Source organism: Stegodyphus dumicola, chromosome X1 (assembly GCF_044657685.1).
Source record: "Stegodyphus dumicola isolate Sdum_Otavi_A_Nest chromosome X1, ASM4465768v1".
Taxonomy (NCBI): Eukaryota; Metazoa; Arthropoda; class Arachnida; order Araneae; family Eresidae; genus Stegodyphus; species Stegodyphus dumicola.
In genome coordinates, this window is record NC_140780.1 from 29,031,103 (window position 1) to 29,053,297 (window position 22,195).

At 34.5% G+C, this 22,195-nt stretch overlaps 1 protein-coding gene across 4 annotated transcripts in view; it reads left to right on the top strand.

Annotated features, from left to right (window-relative positions):
- The window catches only part of LOC146993115 (beta-1,4-mannosyl-glycoprotein 4-beta-N-acetylglucosaminyltransferase-like), a 55,940-nt gene extending 45,398 nt beyond the window's left edge, over nt 1-10,542 (top strand). For 2 of the 4 annotated variants that reach the window (XM_085808479.1, XM_085808482.1), the window contains exon 2: nt 9,121-10,542. In XM_085808479.1, the coding sequence (XP_085664605.1) occupies nt 9,121-10,443 (1,323 nt within the window). In that variant the 3' untranslated portion in view covers nt 10,444-10,542. Of the gene's footprint in view, nt 1-5,215; nt 5,433-6,905; nt 8,617-9,120 lie in introns of those variants that run through there. The other 2 variants (XM_085808481.1, XM_085808480.1) reach the window with 2 other exon arrangements.
- Nucleotides 10,543-22,195: the final 11,653 nt, after the last annotated feature.

A 22,195-nucleotide genomic window follows, 5' to 3' on the forward strand; every position in this document is an offset into this window, starting at 1 on the left:
TTTTTCACACTTTTCCATACAACAGGATGGGTGCATGTTTGGACCAAGGGACCAAGGCGATGGCTTCCAGAGTACCTTTGCAAATAATTGCAATTACCTCCACAACTTTGTTAAGAATGACTGAATAATTAAGACAAAGCATGGCTAGAGTAAAAGGAACGAGAACCGTTAAGGGTTTAAAGGTACAAGGGATGAATAAGAAGTCCACACAAAGGGACGAAAACTTCTTTCAGCTTTCAACTTCGCCTAGGTAGGGGTCAAAGACCTCCCGCCGCAGCAAATTTAAAAGAGAAAGAGGTAGTTGAGGCGTGCGTAAATGGAATCGAAACAGGTCGAAAGAGCATGGGACAGGAAACGAATCCTTCAAGCCCCGGGAAAGGTTCTCGTGGCAAATCGAAGAGCCACGATGTTCGCTAATGCCTTGGTATGGTCGGCGGGGGGAAGAGGGGTTGAGCTACCTAAAGAACTGGTATTGAGAGGAGAAATAAGAGCGCAAGGAGAAGTTGAGGGGAACGAAGTCAACTGATTCTGCAGGGAGCGATAAGCGAAGTTCTTTCAAAGCGCTTAAGGGGACGGTGGACTTGAAAAATTAGTTTTTTTTAGTTTTTGTGCTTTCAAGAAGAAATTTTACACATATATGTATTATAACATCAGTTTATAAAATATATGTTCAAACTTTCAATTTACTTTAAATTAAAAAAATTTTAAACAAATCATTAATTATTTTAATTAAAGATTTAAAATGCTCCTTGCACGCTAATTTTCAATATTTTTTCCTAATTTTTCCTTTTAGTTATAAAGACTTAACAAAAGTTTTTGTGTATCCGTTATTGAATATGATGGATCAGAAATTTTTAAAAAGAATTTTTTTGAACTTAAACCCGGTTTTCGGAAAAATGTCACCTTTTGTTAACCATTATCACAAGTTTAAACTTCTTAATAACCTCATATCCAAAAATGCATACATAGATCTACTGTAACATATAACAAGATAGTTTCTTCCAAATATCATTCATTTTTAACAAAAAAAAAAAAAATGAGACGCATGGAGCATTTTCAAGACATACAAACTGCGGAAAAATTTGTTTTGAGAAAACCGAATTTAAAGTTTTTCTTCAAACTTACCTTTAATACATGGTCATGAGAAAGAACAAATTAACTTTAGATATGAATAGATAACATTTTCGTATCATTTAACTATTTTTAATATCATAATATTAAATATGAGAAAAATAAACATATCGCAAATTGGTATGTGATTCAAAATTAGAGGTAGAAACAATTTATGCATTATATCCAATGAAACCTTTAAAATTCACTCGCATCATATGTTTTACTTTCATTTGTTACATTTACATTATCTTTTAATGCTTTACAATATTTTTCACTATTTCTGTTTTTATCCAAGCAGGTAAACTTCTCTTTTTGCTTTGGTTCAAGCGACGTTGACAACGCTTTTTTGTAACGAGTAGGGAAAACGAGTTTGTTTCCTCCTGTCTGTTCCTCCTGTTTACAAGTCAATTCATTAATAGTTGTCAATACTGTCATTTCTAGATATATAAATTATAACATCAGTAAAAAAACTGTTGAAATACATTTTTTTTAATATTTTCTCTTAAATTTAAAGGGCAATATTTAAGTCTTACAGATTTTAAATGCTTGTAACTTCTTTAAAAATTGGAATATTTTAACTCGGTTTTTTGCATACGATGCAGTTATGTATATGGAATATTATGAAAAAAAATTCAATATTTTGGTTGACTTTTAGTTATTTTAAAGTCCACCGTCCCTGTAAGGCTGAAGAGAGAACTTCTTTCTAACAAGGACTTAACTTTTTAGATAAAAAGAGTTACTGATAAGTTTTAAAGTTAGACTTTAAGCTGGAATAAGTTAATTTAAGGTAAAAATATTAAATAATAAATTAGATAAGTTAAGTATTTAAGATTAAATTTTTTGAATAAGATAAAAGTTAAGATTACAAGTTAAGATTATTTCCCCATGTAAAAAACAAGTCTGGACCGTGTTTTGTGAAAAGGAGACGTCTTGGCAAATGGAGGAGCAAAATAATGTTAGCAGCATGGATATACGATGCCAGTTGAACAAGGCCGGATTAGGTCCTGCGCGTGAGTAGAAATAATTAAGGATCGCCGGGTTTGGCCCGTAAAGTGCTAGTGAAATTTAATTCAGAGAGAATTCCTAGTCAAGTAAACACCTCCGCTTAAGCTTTGTAGGGAAGATGTTAAATGTTCTATCAAGAACACTCCTAGGTCGCTTAGCAGAGCTCGGTTCTGCTGGTTCATATGCGGGAAGTGAATGCACTCAATCTGTGATATAATCTATTGAAAAACTTGGCCGAATTTTGCTGAAAAAAGGCATCAAGGGGTAAAATTTGGAGATTGTTATGTAGCACCTCATTACGGACGAAATAATGAGCATTAGTGAGGATACTAAGCGTGATGCTCTGGAATACTTGAATTTTCTTTAGATGACTGTTAGCTGCTGTGGACCAGACAACGGCTGCGTACGTCAGGATAGGAAGGATGGTGTTTTTTGTAGAGGAGAATCTTATTGCTGAGAGAGAGAGGTTGCTGGTTCTGTTGATAAGTGACATTAGCTGGTTCCGAGAGTTTCTTGCTTTGGAGATGGCATAGTTGATGTGTGTATTCCAGAGCAGCTTCGCATCTAGATGTACTCCAAGATATATGAATCCACTCAGGGTACGTTTTCATCAAACAACCTGAGTGGTTGGAGTTGACTTCCTCTTTCTGGAAAAGAAAACTGTGGTGGCACTTTTGGCGACATTAATTTTGATTTTCCAGGTAATAAGCCAGGACTCCCAAGTCTGACAAATACTGTTGGAGGTGATTGAGAGTGAGATGCAGTGTTGAGTGCTGTGAAATGATGGCTGTGTCGTCTGCATAAAGTGCTAGGTTGACACTAGGTGATTGTGGTATGTCATTTACATACAAATTGAAGAGAAAAGGACTAATTAGCCCTCCCTGTGGTACGCCGGCCCAGATAGGACGAGGAGAAAAGACAGAAAATTTAACCTTAACAGAAAAGGAACGATTATTGAGGTAAGAGTGCATTAAGTGCACAAAATTTGCCGAAATTCCAAGTCGCATGTAGCTTGAATAAAATTCCGATATGCCAACACCTGTCGAAAGCCTTTACTACGTCTAAATAAACGATAGCTGTGGGCTTTCCACTGCGAGATCCTGTGTGAATGATTTCAACTACCCTCAGTAGCTGGATCTGAGTTGAGTGTTTAGCACGAAAACCGAATTGTTGAGAAATAATAATATTTCGTCTTTGGCAGAAATCATTCAGGAATCTAAGCAGTATAGCTTCGTAGATTTTACTAAGTGAAGACAGGAGGCTGATCGGTCTATAATTTTGAGGGACCTTTGAGTCCATTCCTGGTTTTAGTATAGGAATGACATAAGCATTCTTCCAGCTGTCAGGAAAATATTTTAACCTTAGCATAGAAGTAATCAAAACTGCTAGGTAAAATATGAATTTGACTGGTAAATTTTTAATCATGCGATTAGAAATCCTATCCACGCCAGGAGCTTTTCCAGGTTTGAGATTTCTGATAATAACAGAAATTTCTGACATTGCTATAGTAATGGGTTCCTCAGAGTGAGTATCTGAGGAGAGAAACTCTTCAACTTGGTGTTGGACTTCATGCGTATGCTCAGCACAGGTATCGAACATGAGTTCGGTGTTAGGTGAAAATTGAGTTTGGAGGCTGTCCGCTATGCGTTCAGCCTTCTCGGTGTCTGTTAATGCCATCCGGTCATTGACCGTGCCCATTAGGGGGGGAATGTCGTGTTTAGCTTTGCGTAGCTGAGTGCTAGCTTTCCAAAGGCTATTGTTTGAAGTCTTTATTTATTAGATTATTTGAGTATTTTTCGTCTACGTATTTCTTAATATCAGACTTGATCTCATTCTGGAGTCTTCGCAGTTGACCTCGAAAGCTTTCAAGATGTGTATTCTGCCAATCTCTGCGAAGACGGTTTTTGTTTTTAATTTTCTCTTTAATGAAGTCAGGTAATTTGTGATGATTATACCTGAATTTAGGTTTGGAAGCAGCTGTAAATGCACTTCCTAGGGTTTGGTTGAGCCTGTTAATGGCTAAATCAACGTCCTGATTATCGTTAATGTTGATAGGGGGAAAATACCATTTTCCAAAACAAACCGAATGTTGTCCCAATTTGTGGAGACTTGCATCAGTAAATTTTGATTGATTTTGGTTGTTTTAAGGGTGAGGTGAACCGGATAATGGTCAGAGGACTATTCCGGGATCACTTCGATCGAGTAATCTACTGGAATATTTTTGAAAAGAGCCAAATGTATAATTGAAGGAGCACCTATACCCCCAGGAAACTGAAAGTGGGTAGGTGGGTTCGGCGCAATAGTTTGGATATGGGCGTCCTGAGCCCAAATTTGAAGTTTATTGCCATAGTTGTTGGCAGTGACACAATCCTAACTTCTATGACGGGCATTTAAATCTCTTGCGATAATCAGGTTATTAGAAGCACCACTGAGTTTTCTGAGATCAGAGATAAATGCAGGTTCCTGTCTTGGAGGTATATAACAGGACGCTATTACTATGGGGGGGGGGCAATTTGGAATATGAATTTGAATAATAGTCGCTTCTAGAGCCTCCAGTGGTGGCGTGGGAATTCTAGAATGTTTTAGAGAGCGTTTTACATAAATGCTAGTACCGCCACTAGCACGAACAGTGTCACTGATGCAGTTCGCTCTATCATTGCGGTAGCAGTAATAATTCGCGATGTTCGCACTAAGTCCCTCAACCAGATGTGTCTCCTGAATGAGGAAGAGGTCCATGTGATGCTCATTAATAAAATCCCGGACTTTGTGAATCTTCTTGATTCCGTTGGCATACCAAAAGGAGATCAGAAGGCGGTCATCACTTGCATGTTTGGAGAAAACCTGCACAAGTGTATAATCGTGATTGTTTACTTCCAGCTGTTTAATATGGAGGTGGATCCGTCATGGTATGCACAACTGTGTCGTGGTTTTCTGCTGGCCCAATAGTAATACTGCAAGAAAGGATCACTGGGAAGAAGTATAGAGAAGTTTTAGTTAACCAGGTCCATGCTATGATGCAAACTTTTTTTTTCCTGCAGGAGATGGAATTTTTCAGGATGATAATGCTCCTATTCATGCAGCGAGATTTGTCCGATCATGGTTTGATGAACATGAGGATGGAGTAAAACACCTGTCATGGTCTGCACAGTCCCTGACCTCAAAATAATGGAACTGCTGTGGTCTGTTTTAGATTGCTCGATCTAGAATTGATATCCTCCACCAGCATCTCTCCCATAACTTTTACAGTATCTCCGCGAAGAATGGTGCAATATTCCTCTGAACACTGTTGAGCACTTGTATGATTCGATTCCCAGGTAAATCCAAAATGTATTACTGTAGAAGTCCAGAAATTCACAAAGCTTGGGACCAGAGGTTGTGCAGATTTCAGGACAGAAAAGATAAATCATAATATTCAGACTAAAAGCGCAAAATAAATAAGGCATATTAGATACATTTAATTAAATTATTATATACATTATTGAAACAACTTATTATATGCGTTAAATTATTATTACATATATAAATTGATTATATTATATATACACAGCATCGAGGTTTGCCGATTTCGCCTCATGCAAAGATTTCCGGTTTTGGATTCCAGTGTTAGAATCACTGTTGCTGTAAAATTTCAACAGCTTTTCTTTATTTTTCTGTATATCATACACAATCGTATCGCAATTCCATACGATTCTGCTATAAATTGCACCTATCTCCATCTTTTGCAGAATTTGCACTTTTTGCATTACCGTCAATGCAACTTGTTTATGTTTTTCAACGTTGCAAGCAGTAAAATCATGAGTGTCTTTCTTATCTGTAATTGTTAAAAAGGGCTGAAACTTAAAATATTCTTAATTTATCTACAAAATATCCGGATAAAAAAAGGCAGCACTAAATAATCTCGTGAAATAACAAAGCTTAGAAAATACAACAACATGAATCATGAACTCGAAAGAAAAGTTGAGCGAGTTGTCTGCTTTCTTACCTCAATGCAGATTAGAGAAAAAACTTTTATCATGATGTCAATAATTTGGTATTTCCGTTATGACTCATTATTATTCGGTAATTATGACGTCATTATTCGGTATGTATGTTTTCTCTACTCCGTGCTGTTCCATTGAAGACAAGCCCTAAATTGAGATTTTTTAAATGCATTTAAAAAACAAACAAATAGCAGTTAATTTTTATTTTATTTATTTATTTATTTATTTATTTTTATTTAAAAGGACTTGTTGAGAATTAATCGGGTTTACATAAATACAAAGCATTATGTCACACTTACCCATTATTGGTCCTAAATCGCACTCTTTGGCAACAGTTTTTATTTGATTCAAAGTCTAGTCTCATTCCTATTTTAGCAGTACTACAAATCTCTCAGGTGCTGAATTTTATGCAAAAAAAAAGAGAGAGAAATAATAAATTTGATAATATTCCGGCAACTTGAGCTTTCTATTTGGTTGAATGCTCGATAGTCTGGCTTTTACTTTATATTATGAAGAAAATTTAAATTAGATGTAGTTCCTTCAGACAGTTTGTTCAATGATCATTTATGAGTTCAAGTGCATTACTTATAAGTAATGCAAAGCTTGAAAAAAATTAAGTATTTTAGAAAAGGCTGTAGCTGTAGATTAAATCATTTAAGATTTTTATATGATTTTAATGAAGTGTTTTTGAAAACTTCAATTAGACGTCTCATTGGTGCAAAATTTGCTGTTGTGTAAATCTTCCATATTTAAATTAATTCAAGAAAATACTGGTAACAGGTAATTTTCCCTTAACAATTTTAAATATCAATGGACAAATTTAGATAATCATGTTCAATCTAAGAAATACTTGAAATTTTTGTTTTTTGTCTCCATTATGCAAGCTTGTTTCAAATTGATGACTAAATAAAAGATTATGCAGCATGTTCTAATGACAAAAAGGTTTCAGTGTTTTAAAAAAAAATTCCATGAAATTTGCACTTTCATTTTATGTAGCTGCAGTAGTGGAATGATATACCTAAACTTACTGGCAGAAATATTATGTGTTTAGCTTCCTTAAAGGAAAAGTTTTTCAAAGATGGGGCTGTCCTTCACTTTGTCATAAAATTTTATATGTTCAATTCCAAGTGTGCTAAAAATATTTTTTATCCTTTTTTTTTAAATATTTTCCTTTAAATAAGAATTTCATGCACATGTTCTCTTAATAAGCAAGTTTATATAACCTGTTGATTTATGTGCTGCATTCAAACAGTTATTAACAATGCAAAATGATTCTTTTATTTTCCGTGCCTCTTTTTCAAATTTGCTTATATATACAGTACAAAGCCCGTAATCCGGACTCGTCGGGACTTTGGCGATTCCAAATTAGGGTTTTTTTCCGAATTATAGATCATCAATTTAAATCTGGTTAGATGGCATGCAGAAATTATACAATTAAAAATATGAAAGCATAATTTATGAAATAAAGAGCAATTATGATCTAAAGGCTATCAAATTTTACATAAAAAAAAGCTTAATATATATTTGTTTACTTTATTAAACATTTCTTTCAACACGTGCATGCGTAAAGCATACATTACGCATAGTCGAAATTAGAAAATTGCAACTAGAAAACTATTTGATGTGTATTTGTGATATTTATAATGACCAGGAAATTGATTTAAATCATATCAAAGATGGAGTACATCGAAATGAAATACTACATTTAGTAAGGAATTATAAGCCGAATAAAATAAAAACTTCTGGTCTGAAGGTGAGGATAGTGCTGACAGATCAACTTCCAGTTCATTGCGCTGCCGCAGAGAAGCATGAAATTGATAAACAGATTTCAGAATGGTTAGAGAAACAAATCATTAAGCCAAGCTGTTCTGATTACGCAAGTAATATCGTGCTAAGTAGAAAAAAATGCGGTTCATTTAGACTGTGTCTGGACTTTAACGACACTTAAAACCTGGTGAATTCCTTTCCAAATATTTAATTGCCATGCGTGAAATAGCCAGTCACGCTTCTGTTGATGATTAATCAATTCTTGATTATGTAATCAATGGGATACGAGATCAGAGTAGTAACAAAATTATTTTGTATGGGTGTAAAACTATTTCTGAATTCAAAGAGAAATTAAAAATTTATGAGAAAAATCCGCGTTCCAGATACGAAGAATTCAAGTACTAAAACACAAAGTAAAGCACGCACTATACCTAATAAGAGTACAAAACGAAGGTGTTATGACTGTTGAAGTATAGGGCGCATAATGTATGCGCATTCTTGCTGCGCATGCGTAAAGCATACAAAAAAAAGTTTGCGGCTTTGAGGTCTGGATTATAGATGATTCCAGATTATGGACTTTGTACTGTATATATTAGGTAAATAAATATGATTCTGCCTTTTTTTCCAGTAGATAAAAGAGATTTATTTTCAGAATGAAAGGAGGATTTAATTCAAAGTATTTTCCATCAGAAGCTGCACTATTAGCCCATCTGTCAGGTAATGGACAGATTCTATGAAGAAACAAATACTGGTAACAGTATTTCTACTTGTTTTGAAACAATGCGGTCATCAAGCTAATTTTTATTTTCCTCATAAAGTATCAAACCAGAAGGTTTGCTCTGTATGGATCAAAACAAATTATAATATGAAAGAGCAACATTTGGTGAATACAGCTGGTAGAGCAACACATCCTTAGTACACTTTGAAAAATAATATAAATTTTCTAAGGTTAAAATACACGAAAAGTTAATTATAAATACCTTCATTTTAAGAATAAAGGGATTTTTACTCTCTCAGCACAGTTGTAGTATTTGCTTTTTTTAATTTAGCATGTTTTTATAATCTATTAGGGTCTCAGAATGTAAAAAATTACTTTTAATGGCTTCAAAACGTAGAACTTAGAGTTTCTCTAAAATTATTAGTTTTATTGATATAGTAAAATTGTTTTTATTGCATAATCTTTCGCAATTTTTTGTTTTTTTTTTTCCCTGCTTCTGTTTTTTGTCTCATGCTAAAAGAATGTTGTTTCTCTTAGGAAAGTGAAGAGACCTGTGCAATGCATTTTCCATCTTTAACAAGACATGGGAAAAAAATTTTCCTAATCTTAGTAGCTGTTAATATTGTTATTTGGTTTATTTATTACAGAAGTAATAATTCATCTCATTTTGAGTTTCATTCAAAACAAGATACAGTGAAAAAACTTCATTCATCACTACGTAATGTTTCTCTATTCCATATTCCTCTGCTTAATGTTAAAGATATGGCATCTCTTTATATTGATGTTAATACGAACATTTGGTGTTTTCTTGAGGGCAGTGATGTAACTGAATCAAGGAAACTTAAAAACTGCATTTGTATTAAAGAGTGGTATGGCTTAGATTGTGGAATCCCAGCATCAGTGTGGAAGTCTAGTTTTTTGCAAGAAGGAAAAAATGCTGGTATTGAAATAAGACGAAGAAAAAATCCTCGACGTATTATCATCTCCTTAGTGGTTGAAGATTTATTTGATCTTTTAGATATTAATATTCAGAATCTTTTCTCATTGGTAGATTTGTTTTTATTGATAGAAGAAGTGGACCGTAATCCATCATTATTAACTATGCTTGAAGAAGGATTTCTTGCTGAATTACAAAGTAAAATAATGCCTTTTAAACTAAATAAGACTGTAAAGTACAGTAATAAACATGAATGGGTCATGTCAATGCTAAGTGAACTATGGTCTTTTGATTGGAAGAGATTAGCAGATTTCCGTCCAGATGATATAATTTTGTTTACCCATGTATCATCACTTATATCAAAAGAAGTGTTGTTATTTTTGAAGCTTTATGATGGTTACCCTGAACCATTCTATTTCAAGCTAAGGCCATTAGTATTTACCTTTTGGAAGCAAATTAAAAATAAAGTAAGTCTAAAATTAGTGCCTTTCAAGCCATTAGGTTCTACATTCCAGTTCATTGCTTCATTATGTGATTACAAAGTGATGAAATTATTCACAAATAAATGTATTCAAGATGTACATCAAAAAGCATTATTCGAAAAAAATCATTGGGCAGTTCAAGATTGGATTATAGGAGATGAATATTCATTTAGTGGTTGGCAGTGTAATTTGTGTTGCAGAGGTGATTGTTTACAAAATAAAATTAAAACAGAAGAGTGGGTTTTAAAAAATATTACTGCTTCATTGACATTCAGTCATAAATTGCCAAATATGTCAGTGATTGAAACAATATTAGGAACTAAAAACTCTTCATTTATTAGAGACTTTAATATAATTCCTAAATCTGATCCTTTTTATGCCCCAAAAATTGTTTTTGAAAAAGGTAATAAATATTCTTACCTTATAGATCAAATTTATTAATGTTGTTTACAAAGTGTTCAGATTCTTTTGTTAAAAAAGTTTAGTTTATACTTTTGCATTTATTTGTGTTTGAATAAAAAGTATTTATCAAGCTTAAAAGGAGTAATTTTTAAGCCTAACACAATTCATTTAAACAGTACACTGTAAATTAAATTAAATGTTACACAATAAATGAAATTATTCTCTGCTTCTCTAATTGCTGTTGTCTTTATCCTACTTTTAACTGTATGTGTGTAATTTTAAAAGTTAATTATTGCTGCAAACTAATATACAGTATCATTTAAATTCTGAGAGCATATGTAAATCAAGTGCAAGTATCAAAATCCATGAACAAATATATAATTCCAAAAATTTATTTATCCTGTTATTCACTTATGTATTTTTATAAATTTTTTAGGATTAAATCTATCCTATTATTCATTTATGCATTTTTATAATTTTTTAGGATTAATAATCTATCCTATTATTCACTTATGCATTTTTATAATTTTTTAGGATTAATAAATTTTTGGAATTATATATATTTATTCATGGATTTTGATACTTGCACTTGATTTACATATGCTCTCAGAATTTAAATGATATTGTAGATTAGTTCGCAGCAATAATTTATCGTTTATTTGTTTGCATTAAATTTCACTTAAATTTAATTAACTTTAAATTTGCTTTTTACGAATAGAGAATGTTTGTTAAATTCAAATGTATATGTACAGGGTCTGCTTTAAATTAGTATTATATAATTTTCAAACTTTTTTACGGGGGGAAATTTAAATAAATAAGAGCATAAATAAAACAATATATTTAACGCATGTAATAATAGAAATAAATTATAAACCACGAATATAGATCAAATTGAAACAAAAAGCTGGAAAAGTTGCAGACAGGGTGCAAAAAGCGTATGGTATTTGAACTCACGACCTCCAAAAGTAAACACTATTACCGTCAGCTTTCCCACTAAGCTAGCATCACACGGTAATCATATGCATATTTTGGCTTATATACATAATCAAGTAAATCAATTCTTAAAACTAAATTTTTTGGTCCTATTTCAGTGTGCTATTGTCTGAAAAATTCCCAAGAATTTGTTCTTCAGCTTCTAGTACATTTTTTACAAAAAACATTATCTTTTAAAGTGGCATTCCGATTGAAGTTAAACAGGCTGCTAAAAATATATTTCATGTGCTTACAAATATATGTTAGCCAAAAAGATATATTTATAAAGGGAAATACAAATTTAACATACTCTTTAATGCAGTGGAATATTTAAAAGGCTATCAAATTTAATTTATAATTAACGTTTTTAGTTTTTACCTGTTTCAAAAGAAAAAAATAAATCTTTTAATCATATCTAATTTGCTACAGCAGTTTGATATAGTCAGACATTCATTTTCATTAAAGGTAAATGAGTATGCAGAACTAGGAAATAATTGTCAGGACAAATTTTGCTATTTCATAGACTTGGAATTATAATTTTTGGCCGCCTGATTTTATCTGCGAACAAGTACTGTAGTTGCAGTTATCTTATTTTTCTTATCTTTTTTTAACTGAATTCAGCTGATTGCTCACTTTTTCAGTACGCAAATTTCTCCTTATAATGTTAATTCAGCTAGAATGTATTTTTTAGCAAAACATTCTTTCCAGCGTTCATCGCTACTTCTGTATTGCTATTGTTGGTGGCAACACCTGATTGCTCCTTTTTTTACCACGTGACCACAACGCATCCGCAGCCATACGGATAGAAGTTGAACATTGTTGAACTCCATCCGTATGTCATTCGTCACATCGACCGGGTTGCAGATGTCAATCAAAGTGAATTCGCTCGCTGATTAGAAAAACACATAGACACTGCAACGCATACGCAGCAGTGAAAACGGGCCTTTATAACACGATTTGTTTGGGGGGAGAGAGACAAGTCCTCATTCCCATTTAGTGTTTGATGTTAATTTAAGAAATTTTGAGGGCACGTATGACCATAACTTTGAAGTACTTTCTCAAAACAAAATATGTGGATGTGTTCCAAAAGTAGTTGATCACAATACACTGAAAGAATTAAAAGAAAGAAATATTACCTTGTCTGATTTGTAAGCTAAAGAATATGACATTGAGTTGCTTTTAGGAGCAGATGCCATCGAGGACATTATTACTGGCAGCTCTTTGAAACTGAACTCGGGTGTAACTGTAGTTGAGACTAAATTCGGATACACTGCAATTGGTAAACAGCTTATTTAAAGAACATACTTCAGCTACTATTCCAGCATTACTAGAAAATAATTTGTGCAATAATGTAGTTTCGTTGCACTGTGCCAATCTTAGCGTAACCGAACTCTGGAATTTAGATGCCATTGGCATAACAGACCCAACTGAAGATGTTTAACGTAAACTTGCTCACTCTGACACCGTTAAGCAATTTAAAGGGAATTTAAATGTTCTTCCTGATGGCCGATATGAATTGCCATTACCTTTTAAATATGAAATTCTGTTACCTAACTGTTCCGGTTTGATTAGAAACAAACTTTTCTCTGCCTCGAAATGGCAACAGTGAAAGCTTGACTTTCGATTTGTTATGACGCAGCTAGAACGCTTCTCATGAGGTATAACATTAGATTTCATTCTACATTCTAGATTAGATTAATTTTAGTATTTTAATAAATCCTTTTAAAACTAGATTGAGTATTTGATCATAGAATTAAAGCTGAACCACCGCTTGATATTTAGATATGTCGTTAAATTCATAGTTAGATGCATAGGCAGCGACATTCGTGATTAGATTAGTGTACATTAGTGCGAACATAAACATTTTTTGGTGCATAGGCCGGGACGCCGGCTAATATTCGAAAATATGGATTCTTAAGTACGGATTAGCACGGTGTGAAGTGTGCGAAGCCTGCAAACAGGTAGGATAAGTTTTCTATTTTAAAGTGTAATTATGGAAGATCCTGTCGCTAAGCTTAAATCGAAACGCAAAGTATTAAGGACTGCAGTGTCCAAGGTACTAAAGAAAATTGAGACAAAATTAAGCAAAGATGACGTTAGTATAAATGTAGTAGAAGAAACTTTAGGCATATTAAACGAAAAAACAAACTCTCTGAGTGATTTAAACACTCAAATAGAACGTGATTTGAAGGTCCAGAGGATGAATTTGAACTTGAAGTTTCATCCGCTCTAGAATATGAAGAAAAAATCCAACTGTAGCAATTTAGAGCAAGGAAAAAATTGAGGGAATTACACAAATTCGGTTAAGGAAAGTATGAACATTCCTAATGAAACCGCTACAGATTCCAAACTTGAAAATAATAAATTTATTCGCCTTCCAAAATTGACTATCTCTAAATTTTTTGGTGATTCTAGCAGTTGGCAGGAATTTTGGAGTCAAGTCGAGGCAGCTATCCATAACAATGACTCATTGTCGAAAGTAAATAAGTTCAGTTACTTAAAGTCGTTACTAGGTGAGGTAGCTTATAATGCCGTTTCCGGACTTTCGCTTACAAATGAGAACTACGATTCAGCTATAGAACTGTTAACTAACAGGTTTGGGAGAAAAGATTTGGTAATAAATGCTCACATGAATAAACTGTTAAATCTTTCCCTGTTAAAAATATAAGGGATATAGAAAATCTTAGAAATTTATATGATCAGTGTGAAACTCAAATTAAATGCTTAAAGTCAATGAACGTCGTATCAGAAACTTACGGTAGTTTACTTTGCGCAATATTGTTAAAATTAATTCCATCAGAGATTACATTAGAATACAGTCGCAGTAGAAACAGTGACCAAACATGGAACGTTAACGAATTAATGGAATTTATTCGTAAAGAAATCGAAAGCCGCGAAAGAGCTACGCAGTTATATGAGAGTAGAGAAACAAAAACAAAACACCGAGCGGAAATGATTCATAACTGGAGGCATAAATCAAATGATCGTCTCCACTTCGTTCACGATAATGTAAACAACAAGCGCAGTAAACAGTTTGAAAAAAATTCGCCGAAAACGTATGAATATATTGCTTCAGTCGCTAGGAGTAAATGCATATATTGTGACGAACTACACGATTCAGAGCGCTGTGAATTTAAAACCGTGGAGGAGAAAAGAAATATTTTGAAATTTTCAAGCCCGATATTTTTTGTGCCTAAAATCTCAGCATAAAATAAAGCAGTGTAAGGAAAGAAAAAGTGCGAAATATGTAATAAAAAACACAGTAGGTCTATTTGTTTCCAACTTGAAACCAAATCAGAGAAAAAAAAAGTCGTGTCGACAATTCCATCCAGTAACGAATATGTTCAGATTAGTCAATTAAAAACCGAAATTTTCCGAAGTGCGTTGCTACAAACGAGCACTGTGATGATACGCGCATTTTCTGGTAAGGCTAATTTAGAACCAGTTCGTATTCTATTAGACAATAGATCGATGAGAAGTTTTATAATTCGGGACATTTCAGAGAAGTGTAAATTACCTGTTATTCGAAAGGAAACGTTGTCCGTATTTACCGTTGGGGTTAACCAGGCAACAGAACAAACTTACAATGTTGTGAAAGTCAAACTAGAAAACGGAAGTAAACCATCCCTAATATAGAAATTGAAGCTTTAGAAACTAACCAAAAATATGTGCAACTAATTTACCTTTTCTTGATATCCCAGTTTCCAAAATTAACAAAGAGTTAATAGGATTACAATTAGCTGATTCTTGTGAATTCAGTGACAAAAACACTGCTGTTTTGATCGGAGTAGATTACTATCATGAAGTAATACCTAGTAGACTTTAAACGTTTTAAAAATAAACTTATAGCTTCCGAAACAAATATTTGGATGGTGCCTTCAAGGCTGGACTGATTCTAACGGTGAACTGTTAAACATGGACATTATTGTTGACGACAAATTGGTCTCAACACAGTTAAAGCAGTTTTGGGAATTAGAAACATTGGGGATTGAACAAGGGAAGGAAATAAGTAAAATAGATAATGACATTTTAGAGAATTTTAACAGAACTATCAAATTTAAAGAAAAGCGATATGAGGTTAAACTCCCTTGGAATGAAAATTCGTCTGAATTAAAAACGAATTATGTAAATGCAGAAGTTCGCTTTAATAAGCTGGTTAAAAGGTTTAGAAATGATCCACTGCTTCATCAGCAGTATCACTCAGTTATAGAACAGCATTTAAAAATAGGTATAGCTGAGGAAATTGATCCAAGTTATGATGAAACAGGAAGAATTTATTACATGCCTCACCAGCCAGTTATTCGACCTGATAAACCCGTGAGAGTTGTATTTGATGCATCCAGGCATTCGAAAAACGAATATTCTTTAAAAGATTGTCTCTATTCCGGTCCTAATTTAAATCCACCATTGTTTAATACAATTTCGTACACATAGCATAGCATTTACTGCCGACATTGAACAAGCCTTTCTCCAGATTTCTCAGTCACCTGAAAATAGGAACGCTGTAAGATTTTTGTGGGCAGATAACCTTACAGAGAAGGATGGGAAACCTAACACGAAAATACTTAGGATGACTCGTGTTTTGTTTGGAGCTACATCCAGCTCATTTTTGCTTGCCGCTACTATCAAACACCACATAGGTACGTTTAAAGAAACAAATCAGAAAGCAGTTAAACTATTGAACGAATGTTTATTCATAGACGATTTAATAGGTGGGGAGGAAGACGAAAACGAAGCTAAACTCATATATGAAGATATTAGATATATTTTGAAGTTTGCTGGTTTCAACATGCGAAAATGGAAAACAAACTGGGCGAATCTGCAGGAAGTGTTTGACGAATACGAAAATGGTGAAATCCAGAAAGTTCTGGAACAGAAGGTACTGGGATATAAATGGAATTACAAGGGAGACCTTCTGAAGATAGAATCACAAAATCTAACTAATCAAGTTCAAGGGAAAACAAAGCTAATGACAAAAAGAGAAGTTCTTAAACCCATTGGGAAGCTTTAGGATTCCATTGGATTTATAAGTCCATTCACTATTAGGGCAAAAATACTAATGCAGGAAATTTGGCATCTTGGAGTAGATTGGGATGATCCGTTACCTTTGGACTTTGAAAACAGAATGAAAAAATGGATTAATGAACTGTCAGCGATTCAAGATGTAAACATTCCGCGACATTACTTCCGAAAGACTAACAAGTCCGAATTGAGAGATATTCAAATGCATTGCTTTACCGATGCAAGTCAGAAGGCATATAGAGCTGTGATATACCTGCGATACGTCATGATGGACAGTGAAATAGGAAGTAGTTTTGTCATTTCCAAAACCAGAGTAGCTCCACTGGAGAAGCTGTCCCTTCCAAGATTAGAGCTGATGGAGGCGCTCATCGGAGCAAGATTAGCCTCAAATGTGAAAGAACAGTTAGAGAAAAGACTCCAGATGAATGTATATTTTTGGTCAGACTCTTCTGTGACGTTACATTGGATACAGGGCGATTTAAATAAATGGAAGCCATTTATCCAGCATCGAGTAATGGAAATACGAGAGAAAACATCACCTGAGTCCTAGAATTATTGCCCTAGAGAGGAAACTCCGGCTGATATGCTGACCAGAGGAACGAAGACAAATTCCACGAAAGGAATAACGTTGTCTGAACTACGGAATAGTGACATGTGGTGACATGGACTTAAGTGGCTATTATAGAGCATCGATTCATGGCCCAAACTTTCAGAATCAATAAGAGATTTCAAAGATAATGAAGAGCTTGAACTTCGAAGGGGAACTGTAGTGAACCCAACAGTCACAGGTGAAAATTCCATTGAGAACGAATTCATTAAAAGGTATTCGTCATTTAGCAAATTAATTAGAACTACTGCATGGTGTTTAAGGTTAGCTAACAACTGTAGAGCCAATCCACCATTAAGAAAAGAAAGGTTTTTAACTGCTTCTGAACTACAGAATGCAACAAAGGTGCTAGTCAAATGTATACAGCATTCTGAATTTCAACCTGAAATTAAGTGCCTGCAGTCGAAACGATTAGTTCGAAGTAATAGTAAGGGTTTATCCTTAAATGTATTTTTGGATGAAGATGAACTTTTACGAGTTGGTGGGAGACTACGTTTCTCCAATCTTTCAGAAGACCAGAAACATCAACTTCTTTTACCCAAAAGACATCATTTCACTGAATTACTCATAGATTATTATCACAAAAAATCTCATCATTCGGGCATTCAGACAACACTTTCTCTTATTAGACAATTATACTGGATACCTTCCGGACAAGATAGAGTTAGACGCGTTATAAGTAAATGCATGACGTGCTTTCGAACAAGAAACCAAACCATAAACCAAATGATGGGAGACTTACCTAGAGATAGAATTGTAATAACTAGACCTTTCGAAAAAATAGGACTGGACTTTGCAGGTCCAGTTATCACCAAGCCTAATTTGAAAAGATCTAGAGTTACGTTTAAATAATACATCGCAATATTTATTTGCTTTAGTTCAAAGGCTATTCATTTAGAAATAGTATCGGGTTTGTCTACTAAAGCATTTCTAGCATGTCTTAGATGGTTTATTGTAAGACGATCTAAACCATCCATTGTTTGGAGTGATAACGCTACGAACTTCAAGGGAACGAAGAATCTTCTTGATAAACTCTTGAGAATTTGTAGATCTGATCCTATTCAGCGCTTTAGCTCCGAAGAGGGTATAACATGGAGATTTATTCCTCCTTCTTTTCCCCGCATTTTGACGGATTATGGGAGGCTAATATAAAATCAATGAAGAGAATTTTGACAAAGGTCGCGAAAACGACAATTTTAAACTTTGAAGAGTTGTATACATTAATCACACAAATAGAAGCTTGCTTGAACTCTCGACCTCTGTCACCTATTTCGGCTGATGCAACAGGTCTTCAGCCTTTGATTCCAGGTCATTTCCTAATAGGAGCTCCACTTTTGTCGATACCAGAACCGACTGATTCTGTAGATTCTTTGACCTTGTCTTCTAGATGGACTTTAATTCAAAAACTCGGAGCTAATTTTTGGAACCGCTGGAGTGTGAAATATCTTAATCATTTGCAGAACCGTTCAAAATGTAATCAAGTGGAATCCAATCTCAAGGCAGGACAACTACTCTTGTTAAAGGATAAAAACAAGACACCCATGAAGTGGACACTAGCTCGCATCGAGGAAACCTTTCCTGGTCCAGATGGCCTAGTACGAGTCATAGACGTCAGAACTTCAGATGGAATCTTTCGTCGAGCCGTCTCCAATATCAGTCCACTCCCATTTCTAAATGATGTTGGACAATCGTCCACTAACAATACGTGTATGAGTTTTAAAAGGCATGAAAGAATATGTCAACGAATTAATGAGGAAAATCAGTTAGATGACTATAAGGTAGTTTTTAAGCAATGGGAAGACCTAAAAGTAATAGAAATTGTTCCTGTAACTGAAATTGATAATTTGAGTTATTATTTGCCTTGTAGATCTGTTATAAAGCATACTAGCCACACAATGAAGGTAAGGCCGGTGTTCGACGCTTCAGCCCGAGAGAGAAATCAACCGTCCCTAAATGATTGTTTAAATAGAAGGCCGAATTTACTTGAACTCATACCTGATATAATTGACAGGTTTAGATTCTATTATATTGGTTTATCATCGGATATAGAGAAAGCGTTTCTTCAGCTGAGTATTATCCCAGAACATAGAGATTATTTTACGATTTTCTTCCAAGTCCTGAAGAACCTATGATTTACAGACACTGCAGAGTGGTGTTCGGCATTTGTTCGTTTCCTTTTTAACTCTCAGCATCGATAGAGCATCTCTTGGATAAATCCCCTACCGAGTTTGATTACGTGGCCCAAAAATTAATGCATTCGTTTTATGTTGACAATTGTGTCACCGGGGTTCACAATATCAAACAGCAAGAAAATTTTATAGTTAAGGCGACAGAAGTAATGGCTCGGGGATGTTTTAACCTACGGGGTTGGGAAAGTAATGTTCCAGGTCATTGTATTTCCCGTAGTTCAGGTATAACTTCTCTTCTTGGAATCTTATGGGATTTGGATAACGATACATTAAAATGTAATTTTAATTATTCAATGGATAATGAGATAAGTAAACGTAATATTTTGGCTATGGTACATGAATTTTTTTATCCGCAGGGTTTTTTGAGTCCAACTACCTAAGTTACTATTACAGGAAGCTTGGACTATGAAATTAAAATGGGATGACCCCTTGCCAGATAACATTCAGAAAACTTTTCATAAGTGGCAGGATGAAATGAAATATCTTAAGAAAATTAGTATTCCACGATATGTAGAGATAAAGGATAATTCAGAGCTACATCTATTCGTTGATGCATGTAAGAGCTCCTATGGTGCATGTGTCTACATTAGAACTGTAACGCCTGTGGGAGTCAAAATTCGATTGATCAGAGCCAAATCCAGGGTAGCGCCGTTAAAGTCTCTGACAATACCCCGGTTAGAATTGATGGCCTGTTGCATTGGCGCGAGACTGGTACACTCAGTATACTCTGCCTTGGATTTGCCTGATTTTGAAAATTATTGCATAGAGTGATTCTATGGTAGCACTCTGGTGGATTAAGAACCGTGGTGATTGGTCAATTTTCGTTGCGAATAGGGTAAAAGAAATAAACAGTCTGATTCCTTCTCAGTGTTGGCGCCATGTACCAGGTCATTTAAACCCGGCAGATATGCTTTCAAAAGACTAGTGGGAGAGGTTAGTTCGTGTAGTAAGGAGCTGTTGAGAAGGACACTCGATTACGCGGTTCTTACAACCGAGGAGTTGTACACAGTATTGTGCGACTGCGAGTCAATAATTAACACTAGACCTCTTACCTATCTGTCCGAAAATTCGGATGATTTAATCCCACTTTCTCCAGCCATGCTTCTCATCGAGAATCGTAGCTTAGGTGTTCCCGATGTTGATTTCTGCGATTCGAAAGGGTCTTCGAAAACGGGCTAGACATAGCCAAAAACTACTTAATGATTTAAGGCATAGATTTAGGAAAGAATATTTAAGCATTCTGGTTCAAAATAAGAAGGGTCCATCGTCAGAGCTACGGCTGGGTGAAATTGTCTTAATAGGAGATGACATTAAAAAACGGATGCATTGGCCTTTAGTTAAGGTCATTCGACTAATTCCTGGGAAAGATGGCAAGGTGAGAACTGAAGACTCAAGCTGGTACGCTGCTTCGTCCCATTCAGCGAGTCTTTCCATTGGAAGTGCAGTTAACGGACACACTCACTGATCCCATAAACGAGAACTCTTTTACTAATCCTATTTCTTCTATTTCTAGTGATGAGCATTCGGATTCTAATAACACTTCAAATGACTCTAGTAACATCCTGCAAGGTGCTAAAGTGTCAAGATTTGGACGTGTGATCAAGGTGCCTCAGAGATTAGAACTCTTCACACAGGTACTGTTATGTCTTTCAGCCAACCTGAAGTCGACTCAAAGAGGGAGAGAATGTTGACGACGGCTGCTGCAGACAGACGATTACGTAACGGCTGTGCGAAATCGACAGAAGGAGCGCTGCATTTGATTGGACTATTTTTTATTATTCTTATTTTTTTTCTTTAACTGCGAACTAAGCGGAGAAATTCCCTTTTCACTCAGTTAATGTATGCACTAGTTAGAGCAATGTAACAATGTAACGTTTTCAGCTTGTGTGAGATAATTTGTAACCTGCACGTTGTAGCCCTGAGAGTTGCAACAAGTAGCGAAAGAAAATGGGTGTTGTTTATGTTGAAGAACTTTTTAAGTCTACATATACAAATTCACAAAAATCTTTTAGTTTAGTGACTCAAATTTATAAATAATAATCATACTAAATATAAGACACAAGTAAACTGGTAAGTCAGGGCTAACTCTAGCGGTGACAATATTTAACGGAACAACATTAATCGCCAATCTTATGATGCATCGCCAATAGTGTATTACAGATGCCAGCCTATTACACTAGCGAATCATATCACTGCGCATGCGTGAAGCATTAGCCCCGCAGAACGGTGACGCTACTCTACTCGGACCAGTTTGCAACGTTTTTGCTACGTAATGTGCTACTTTGGCACAGCCGACTGTATCGTGGCCTTGAAGCGAAATTAGTTTCGGAAGATCACGTGATCGAAATAGTCGATCTCTTTCTCTTTACCATAATCCCGGAGTTTACCGAAAATAATAGTTTCTCTTAAAGTAAATGTAAGTAAAATTAATAAACGCGAGAAGGTCGTATGATTTACATTAAATTTTTCATAGTGCAATATTTTTACAGGCGATAAAAATGTATATCTTCAATAATTTTAAAAATAATTTGTACTTCGTTTATGTAACTGAAAATATCATTCAGAATCACCGTATGCGAACTTTATTTGTGTAATTTTGATAAAAATGAAATTCATTTATATGAATCAAATTATTCTCAAAATAATATAAAATCCACGTAAAGGGGGAATTCAATAGATTTATGGATGTAAATTTTAGATATTCATACTAGTATAATAAATATTAAGGGCAGAATTATTTTGTAAAACTCCATGCCGCTACCATCGCATCAGCTATATAAATTTTTAGAAGGCAAATACCCATAGTCATCTCTCTTCACTCCATTCACTAATAAAATCTGGATATCTCAATTTTGTCAAAACAGGGAAATAAATTAAAATTCCTTAAGGTTTTTAATAATAAAAATTTAGTTAAGAAATGCATTTAAAAGTTAGAAGAAGTTAATATAGGTTAAAATAAGTTTAGTAATAATTAAGTTGCGCTGAGTTTAAATAAGTGATG